The sequence below is a fragment of the Myotis brandtii genome, unplaced genomic scaffold (genome assembly GCF_000412655.1).
Source record: "Myotis brandtii unplaced genomic scaffold, ASM41265v1 scaffold394, whole genome shotgun sequence".
Taxonomy (NCBI): Eukaryota; Metazoa; Chordata; class Mammalia; order Chiroptera; family Vespertilionidae; genus Myotis; species Myotis brandtii.
The window spans coordinates 7,530-17,766 of record NW_005365111.1 but is presented as its reverse complement, the minus strand read 5'-3'; the positions used below and the strand labels follow the sequence as shown (position 1 = coordinate 17,766).

The 10,237-nt window shown below is 37.8% G+C and overlaps 1 protein-coding gene across 1 annotated transcript in view; it reads right to left on the bottom strand.

The window, feature by feature from the left end:
* LOC102249346 (charged multivesicular body protein 1b-2) overlaps window positions 1-8,732 on the bottom strand; it is a gene marked incomplete at its 5' end in the record, with an annotated part of 14,320 nt that extends 5,588 nt beyond the window's left edge. Inside the window, 4 exons of the mRNA XM_005872862.2 lie at window positions 5,664-5,771; window positions 5,852-5,920; window positions 6,296-6,442; window positions 8,635-8,732. Of these exons, the coding sequence (XP_005872924.1) occupies window positions 5,664-5,771; window positions 5,852-5,920; window positions 6,296-6,442; window positions 8,635-8,732 (422 nt within the window). The remainder of the gene's footprint in view (window positions 1-5,663; window positions 5,772-5,851; window positions 5,921-6,295; window positions 6,443-8,634) is intronic.
* Window positions 8,733-10,237: the final 1,505 nt, after the last annotated feature.

Below are 10,237 nucleotides of genomic sequence, written 5' to 3'. Positions count from 1 at the left end.
ATAGCTCTAAGAAGGGGAGCAAACATATTAAGAACAGTAATGCCATATACGCCAGGTCCCTTGAAACATATGCTGTGCAGATGTTTCTTCCCTGCAGCGACTGTGTCAAGCAGCAAGGATGGACCGGCTTCCGGAATTTATGTAGTGATATTCACATATAGTTTGAAACCTGGGTAATGTAGCTCTCTTTAAGAAAGTGAACCAATATATAAAGCTCTTTAAATTTTTTTAGAAAATATTTTATTGATTTCAGAGAAGGAGGGAGAGGGAGAGAGAGATAGAAACATCAATGATGAAAGAGAATCATTGATCAGCTGCCTCTTGCATGCCCCAGACTGGGGATGGAGTCTGCAACCCGGGGCATGTGCCCTGACTGGGAATCAAACCATTACCTCCTGGTTCATAGGTCAATGCTCAACCATTTAGCCACACCAACTGGGCTATAAAGCTCTTTTCTAACCCACTTTGCTTATATTTGAAGTGTAATAGATTTGAATTTTAAATTAATTATAATTGTTCTTTCTGCTAGTTGACACAACTTTTATATTAAGGATTACTCTTTAAAAATATTTACAGATGAATAAAATATAAGTATAGTGAGATATTTACTACAGTACAGGGGTTCTCAGGAAATAGAGTGTCATTAATCAAAACAACTCTTGTTTTTTACTTAGTTGTTAAAAAATATTTTGGACTTACTGGTGGGAGTTCTAAGATATAGTTCCAGCGCTATCATTAACAAAGTGTATGATTTTAAGCAACTCACTAATCTTGCTGTTGGGCTTTAGTTTCTCTTGTTCTCTTTCATTCACTTATTAATTTTTATTTATTTTTTCCTTTTTATTGAATTTATTGGCGTGATCCTAAAATGCAGGAAAAGTTCAGAAACAATAGATTGAATATTATGTGCATTTACATTTTGTTGTTTTTACTTTATATCTAACATAGCATTATTTGTGTTTTTAAAATTTACTTAATAGTATTATACTATACATACTATTCTGCAACTTACTTTTCTTATTCAAACTTGTAAGATCTAATTCTGTTGAGATCTAGTTCATTCACGGTCACTCATGTGTGATACTACAGTATAGAAATACATTCTGTTTCATTTATCCATTAATTGCTGGACATTTAGATCCCCCCTGCTAATTTGTCCCAGTTATAGATAATGGTGCCATGAACATTCTCATGTATAAATATCTTTGTACATACACACGGGTTTCTTTGTGTATATATTTGGAAGTAAAAGTATTAGCTTATAAGTTACATGTATTTTCATATACTTTAATTACTTCAACAAATATTGAGAACTATTTTATGCCAGATATCACTTTAAGTGCTAGGAATGCATCAATGAACAAAAATGATAAAAATTCCTGCCTTTTTAAAAATTGATTTTTAGAGAGAGAGGAAGGGGGAAGAGAAGAATAGGGGAAAAGGGTGGGAGAGAGAGAGAAATACCAATTTGTTGTTCTACTTATTTATGCATTCATTGGTTGATTCTTTTATGAACCCTGACCAGAGATTGAACCCACAATCTTGGTGCATAGGAACAATGCTCTAACGAACTGAGCTACCTGACCAGGGCTATCCTTGCCTTCTTTAAGCTTACATTCTAGAGCAGTGGTTCTCAACCTGTGGGTCGCAACCCCTTGGCGGTCTAATGACCCTTTCACAGGGGTCGCCTAAGACCATCCTGCATATCAGATATTTACATTACGATTCATAACAGTAGCAACATTACAGTTATGAAGTAGCAACGAAAATAATTTTATGGTTGGGTCACAACATGAGGAACTGTATTTAAAAGGGCTAGAAGGTTGAGAATCACTGTTCTAGAGTGTGCACATGAAGGGGAGCAAATAAAAAGTTTTAAAAATTGTATAGTATATTAGAAGGTGATAAGTACTATGAAGAAAAATAAAGCAGGGATGTGGGGCGTATAGGGAATGGTGGGTATGCTCTTGATGTACTTTTAAGTTGGATGGTTAGGAAGCCCTCATCTAGAAAATGACAAAGAACTGAAGAAGGTGGGGAGTTGGCAATGAGGATATCTGCTAGATGGAGGAAGAACATTCAGGCAAAGGAAACTGAAAGAGGAACAGCTTTGAGACAGAAATGTACTTGGTGTGTTTGAGAATTAACAAGGAGGTCAAGTTCCTGATAGAGTGCTAAGCAGTAACAGCAGATAAGGTCAGAGAAGCAGGGAGGGGCAGATCCCATAGGATATTACAGGCAATTGTAAAGAATTTGGTTTTTATTTTTAGGGAGATGTGGAGCCACTAGAAGATTTTGAGCAAAAACGTTGCATGATCTGACAATTTTAACAGGATCACTCTGGCTGTTATGTTAAAAGCAGACTGTAGATATTACCAAATTGCCTTTCCAAAGTGGATATGCCCATTTAAATTCGAACTGCTCATTAGCAGGTTATGAAAATGTAGGTAACTAAGTGTGTTCAACCAGATCCCTTTCTGTTTCTGTTAGAATGTTTTGCATGTATTTGACTATCCTCAGCACCTCGCACAATACCTTAAACACAAGGTGTTCAGCAAATGTTGGGTGAATAAATATGAAGATTTTTCAGAAGTAAAAGGCATTTTCATATCATTGGTTCCAAGCCTTACATTTTATAGCTACATATACTGAGGCCCATGGTTGTAAATATTTTAAGGTGCCAAAGTTAATTAGTGGTAGAATGGGGAATAGAAATCCAAGTGTCCTGGATTCTAAGATGGCTGCTGACAGAACAGCAGCCTGCAAGATAGTGTGTGAGTGAGAGAACAAAAGGAGAGTGAGTGGATGTGCGGGGAGTGTCTGTATTTGTGAGGGAGGGATAGCTATATTCCAAGAAACTGTTGGGGACTGCCGGACCGGGCTCCCCTAGCCGGGCAGCCTCTAATGCTGGTAAAATCTCTCCCGTAGCGGCCGGCTCTGCACAGAGACTGTGCCATCCTGAAGGGGAGAGTGGCAGTGATCTGAAGCCCAGCCTTAACTTCAACCGGGGAGATCCTCGGATACCTCCCGGGACCCTACAACCACAACCCCCAGGGACCAGCTACCTCAGCTGCAAACCCAGGAATACCAAGACTCCAGCTTCTCCGACTGCGGGCACCTAGAAAGTCTGTCCAGGAGGAGACAAAGTGGCACGAGTACACAGACGACCCCTGTGCCTTCTCACAGAGCAGAGAGAAGGAACAGCTAAATTGATTAATACCCACCCAGAATTGGCGAATTAAACACAGCTGGTGAGAAATCCGTAGATGGAAAGGTTAGCTATTGCCTAGCCAGTGATGGCGAACCTATGACACACGTGTCAGAGGTGACACGCGAACTCATTTTTTTGGTTGATTTTTCTTTGTTAAATGGCATTTAAATATATAAAATAAATATAAAAAATATAAATCTTTGTTTTACTATGGTTGCAAATATGAAAAAATTTCTATATGTGACACGGCACCAGAGTTAAGCTAGGGTTTTTCAAAATGCTGACACGCCGAGCTCAAAAGGTTCGCCATCACTGGCCTAGGCCCTAGGGAGAGGTGAGATCTGGGGTCCAGGCTGAAGGGAGAAACACTTGCAAAATGTGAGTGAAATGCACGCAGTGGGAACCAGAGTCTCAAAGGAAGATTGCGCCCCACAAAATGCTCGCTGTTGGGGTAAGTGTAGCCCTCGAGTGTGGAAGGGGGTCCACAGGGCTGCGGGCAGAAGGAGACTATAGAAATTAACCCACGGCAGGGCCGGGCACAGGAGGGCAGTCAGGAGTTCTGCCAGTGCGCCGGCTGCAGAGTGCCAGGGGAAGACGTGAGTCTGCGCGCATCCTGTGGCTTTTTCCTTCTTTATTTTTTATTTTTTTCTTTTTCTTTTTTAAATCCTTGCTTCTGATTACTAAGCCCAGTACATAGGATCTTCCAATTAAAAAACATTGCTGAGACTGCAGGGGAAAGCTATTTTTGTGGAACCTGGAGAACAGAGTGCGGAGAAACAAACAGAAAGACAGCTCTAGGGCAGTCCATCCCTCTAATCCAGCATTAAGTGCAGCAGGGAAAGCCATCTAAAGGCTGGGTAGGGGAGGAGCCTTTTAGCCCTGGATATCAATACAGAAACACTGCCACCCAGGGGTTGTATCAAAAATTGACTCTTGTGTGAATGCAAGTAAAGGCAGGCTAAGAAACAAAGAGCTCCCAACTGCTTGAAAAAAGGATTGTGAAATATGACGCTGTGGAGCGCAGGGAACTCCAATACTGGGCTGTCTACCTGACAGGAAACAGACCTGCCAAAAAGAAAAGTCGAGGAAGTGAACGACCTTCACTACTTCACATTTTTATTTTTTATCTTTTACTTGAGAAACTATTTTTCTTTCTCACCTGATTTTACCTTTTTTATTGTTTTGTTTTTATAACTATTATTACTACTATTATTTTACCTTTTTAAAAACGTTTTATTTTATTTTATTTTATTTTGGGATTAGTGTTCTACATTCTATTTTTATTTTTCCTGTAGGATTATTTTACTCTATCTCAGTTTTTGCTTTATACCAACACTCTTCCTCACGTTCCCCTTTTGCCCTGTTTCTCTTACCCTGTTCCTGCTTTAGTTTTTCTCTATCCTTTCTTTTTACTCCCTGTTAAAAATTGATCTTACTCATATATCTAAATTCTGCTCCCCTGCTCCAAGCACACACACATTTTTCTCTTACCTTTCTTCACTATCCAGATTTTCTTCTACTTCCCTTTTTTTGAGTTGTTTTCTTTTTTTCTTTTTTATTTTAAATCATTTGCGTTTTTCTTTCTTTCTGTTTTGTTAATGTTTGATTCTTGATTAGTTTGGTTTTTATTGCTTGTTTGTATTTGTTTTTTTGGTTTTTTCTTTTGTTGTTTGTTTTTGTTGTTGCTGCTGGTTTTTTTGCTTCTGCTATTCCTTTCCTCGCTTGTTCTCTTCTTCTAATAGCTTAACTAATTAAAATCACAAACTCAGGCCTAGCTACTCTCTATTCTCCTTTTCCAATAGTAAAGGAATACATAGATAAGTAGATAGATTAAATAGTAAAGGAATACATAGATAGATACACACATCTATACTAATAAAAGAGTAATATGCTAATTAGACCAGGAGACCTTCCAGAGACCTTCTATATGTCAGTTTGACATGCTTGTTCTAGAGCAAGTATAAAAGTAACGGTTAAATATATATCCTCACTATAAGATATACACATGAATTCTTTCTTTCTTTACTCTAAAACCTAAACATAAGCTTGTTCTCTTATTTACCTTTTTGTGAAAAGAGTCATTGGAATTAAAATATCAATGGACAGTTGCTGATTACTTCCTAACCTATTCTGTAAATTACATTTTCTCCATATTAGTAAAGTAGTAATACCAAGTCTTTCTTTGTTCATTTGATTAACCAGGTAGAACCAAGTTCCAAACTCTCTAGACATTTGACCTAGTATAATTTTTAGAATTTCAAAATAAGATAGGGAACAGCATCTTCCAACATGTCCTTAGGAATCCAGGGGCAAAGCATAACTTCCTACTTGCATTTTAGGGATACACCATGTTTACTTCACATTCTAGAGATGATTTTGGCTCACAAAGCCATTATATTATGAACTCAGGTAATTTTTAAAAAGTTATTCTAAGTAAAGAAACTATTCTTACTTGTGGTGTTGTTAGGGTTGTAGTACTACTCATTGTGTCTTCCATTTGTTGTGTTTGAACATCCAGTGTTTCAAATTGGTGTTCAAATTTGTCCATCAGGGCAGAAATCTGTAAAAAGAAATATGGTCATAAGAAAAACTTATACTGAAAAGATGCTATCTGAACATCAAATAATTTTTTTTTTTTACCTTTTCAAGGTTCATACTCCTCAATGTAGCATCCATAGATTTAACTACACCTGCCATGGACTTGGTTACCTATTGGAAGTATTAAAAAAAAGATTGAGCATGCTATAAGTAATCTCAAACTTCAGGTAGTCTCTTAAATATATTACTTACAGATCAACTTGTAAAATTTACCTACCCTTTCTTTAACAGTAAAAGTACAGTATGTATGTTTGGTCTTTGATTCTTCATTGAAAGACAACTCATAAATCTTAGTTTAAAAGCCACTGTCAAAATAATTTTCCTCACCATAGTCAAAGACATACTTTGACTATGTCTCTCTTGCCCATAAAGGCCTTTACTAGCAATCTACAGCACCTTGCAATGGATTTAGATTTCCAGCAACTCCTAATACTCTCATTAAACTTAAATCAAGAGTTCCTACTGTTTATAGATATTAAGCCTTACCTTGCCCATTGTTACTGCAGTTTGAACTCTGGCTGCCACAGCATCAACCCTAGCACTCATTCTCAAGAAATTAATTGCTTGGTTCTTCTGGCGGATTGCATTTTCAGCATGTATTCTTGCAACTTCTGTATTCCCTTTCTGAATAGCCTGTTTCACACAGAGCAAAAAGTAAATAGTGGTGAAGACAAGTTTTAATAATATTCAAGAGCTTTCACAATTAGTTTTTACGGAGATAAAATGAGAATTTATAGTTAAGTTTAAAATCATACTTTTAAAATTCCTCATAATCACATCAATGAGCCATTACCACTGTTAATATTTTATTTAGTGTTATAGTATTCCAAGTACATAAACCTATTTATTACAAAGTAAATTTATTATAAAGTAAATGCATAAGACATACTGTTTTCTCATCTAATTTAAAAAAACACATCTTTTTAAGTCAAATATATAACTACATCAACATTTCTAAAGGCTGATAGCATGAATGTACCACTAACCAGGGCTTTCCTTGTGACTGGTACAAACACTACAGAGAGTACATAAAATTACTTTGGATATACACAGACAACCATCTTCACTTTAATTATGCATTTATTTAAATGTATTATTTGAAATAAATATAACTAACACAGACCTAGGCTTTTCTTGCTCTAATAGCTTTGGCCAGGGCTAAAGTTAAAAGTCAATTTAGAAGAAAATATTAAATAGCTCAGATAGACCTCCACAGAAGCAAAACGGAGAAGGTACAAAAGTAACAGAAATGTGAGAACATGCATAGATTAAGATCCTGGTGGGCACATAGTACAATATACAGATCTTGTATCATAGATATATACACTTGAAACCTATATGATACTATTAACCAATGTCACCCCAATAAATGTATTACAAAATTTTAAAAATCCCTTAATGCTGGGAATTTAGTTTCTTTCCAATTCTTCAATAATATAAAGAGCAATGTAATAAAGATACTGGAACATGCAATGTCACACTTTCCATTTTTTTTCCTAGTCAACATCCATCACCACACAGTTATAACTTTTTTCTTGTGAAGAGAACTATGAAGATTTATTCTCTCAACTTTCATATATACAATACAGTATTATTAGCTATAGTCACCATGTTGTACATTAGATCCCCGGGACTTAATTTATAACCAGAAGTTTGTATCTTTTGACCATTTTCACCCTTTTCACTCACCTCCCATCCCCCTTCTCTGGACACCATCAATCTCTTCTTTATCTATGAGTTGTTTTTAAGATTACACATAAATGAGATCACATGTATTTGCCTTTCTCCGTTTGATCTATTTTTAGTTAGGATAATACCCTCAAGGTCTATACACACTATTGCAAATGGAAGGATTTCCTTCTTTTTTATGGCTTTTTATTGTTGATTTTGCTTTGATCCTTTTAGTGTAAAATACATCATAGCCATGAGTACAACTATTTGCAGTTAAACCTCCTAGCAAATACACAAACATAATACACATTAATACTATACACTGTTTAGATATAAACTTCAGAGACTACAGAAATTAAAATGAACCAAAAAACATTAAATTTTAGCCCTAACCAGTTTGGCTCAGTGAATAGAGCGTCAGCCTGCGGACTCAAGGGTCCCAGGTTCGATTCCGGTCAAGGGCATGTACCTTATTTGCGGGCACATCCCCAGTAGGGTGTGTGCAGTAGGCAGCTGACCGATGTTTCTCTCTCATCAATGTTTCTAACTCTCTATCCCTCTCCCTTCCTCTCTGTAAAAAATCAATAAAATATATTTTTTAAAAAAGAAATGCTTCTCACTTTAAAAAAAAATTAAATTTTATTCTTACATATAGGCTTTATACTTCTAAGAGTAGTTTGGGCTACAAACCAAAGGGCAATCTTTAGACGTAGGTAACAGAACAGTTATACTCTGTATGTGAGCTACACTTGAACATGTAAATAGTAATAAACAAAAAAAGCCATTATTAACTATATCAAATAATAAATAATTTATTTAAATATATATTTGGTTTAAAATGCTAAAGCCAGTAATCTTTCTTTTTTTACCTTTATTGCTGAGAGTATTCCAAATGCCCCCCTTTTCCCCCACCACCCAGTTCCTCCCTGCCCCAGGGATTCAACAGTCTGTCCCATGTTTCCATGTCTCTGGTTCTATTTTATTTAACAGTTTATTGTGTTTATTAGATTCCACATATAAGTGAGATCATGTGATATTTGTCTTTCTCTAAGCCAGTAATCTTTCTTCAATGTAAAATAAACTGAAACATCCACTCTTACATGATTAATTGTGCTATGTGTTTAAAAAAGATAAAAATAATAAAAGTAGCTTACCTTTTTAATCTTGGCCTTTTCAGCCTTTTCTTCTTTATCACATTTCTTGGCATTCCTATTAAGCTCTTTTGCAGCAAACTTCAAGTTAAATAGGTGTTCTATAAATATATGTTAAGGCTATTCTAAAAAAGTCATTTCCCAATAACTAACTGCAAATGAGATGTTAAATTTATAAAAATTATCAGATAAAATTATGTTATTTAAACCAACTATTCACAAAGTATTAGAGAAAACAGAAAAACTTTTACCTATTCCACATTTTTTAATTTAAAAACTTCATTACAAAGATGGCTGCCGACAGGACGGCAGGCTGCAAGATAGTGTGTGAATGAGAGAATGAAAGGAGAGTGCGTGGACGTGCAGGGAGTGTCTGTATTTGTGAGTGAGGGACAGCTATATTCCACAGGACTGTTGGGGACTGGCGGACCAGGCACCCCTGTCCGGGCAGCCTCTACTACTGCTGAAATCTCTCCCGGAGCAGCCGGTTCTGCTGCAGAGACCACGCCATCTTGAAGGGGAGAGTGGCTGTGATCGGAAGCCCAGCCTTACCTTCAACTGGGGAGACCTCATATACCTCCAGGGACCAGCTGCCTCAGCTGCGAACCCACGAACACCAAGGCTCCAGCCTACCAGACCATGGGTGCCTAAAGTTTGTCCAGGGGAAGACAAAGATGCGCAGAATACATGGACGGGCCCTGTGCCTTCTCACAGAGCAGATAGAAGGAACAGCTGAATTGAATAATATCCACCTGCAATTGGTGAATTAAAGACAGCTGGTGAGAAAATCAGTGTACAGAAAGGTCAGAGATAGCCTAGAGCAGTGGTTCTCAACCTTGGCTGCACATTAGAATCACCTGGGAATCTTTTTTAAAATCCTGATTTCTGGGCCTCATCCTCCAGAAATTCTGTTTCTTTGTTATGGGGTGAGGCCACGACATTAGTAACAAAGAAACAGAATTTCTGGAGGATGAGGCCCAGAAATCAGGATTTTAAAAAGATTCCCAGGTGATTCTAATGTGCAGCCAAGGTTGAGAACCACTGGCCTAGAGAAAGGTGAGATCTGAGATCCAGGCTGGAGGGAAAACCGCAAGCAGAGGAGACTAGAGTCTCAGAGGGAGACTGTGCTCCACCAAACCTGGAACCCTTGGGGTCAGTGTAGCCCTCGAAAGTAGAAGGGGGTCCACAGGGCTGCTGGCAGAGGGGGACTCGAGATATAAGCCCACAGCCATGAGAATCTATGCCCAGAAAGGCAGCCTGAAGTTCTATACCGGCTGTGCAGTGCCAGGGGAAACAGATGTGAGTGGGTGCGGTTCCTTTGTCTTTGTTTTTTTCTCCTTGCTTTTGCTTGCTAAGTCCAGTACACAGGATCTTCCAATTAAAAACATTCACTGAGACTACAGGGGAAAGTTGTTTTTGTGGAAACTGGAGATCAGAATAAGGACAGACGAGAAGGAAACCAGCTCTGGGGCAGTGTGACCCTTCAAACCAGTATTAAGTGTGGCAGGGAAAGAAGAATCTAAACCAGTGATTCCCAAAGTGGGCGCTACCGCCCCCTGGTGGGCGCTGCAGCGATCCAGGGGGGGCGGTGATGGCCACAGGTGCA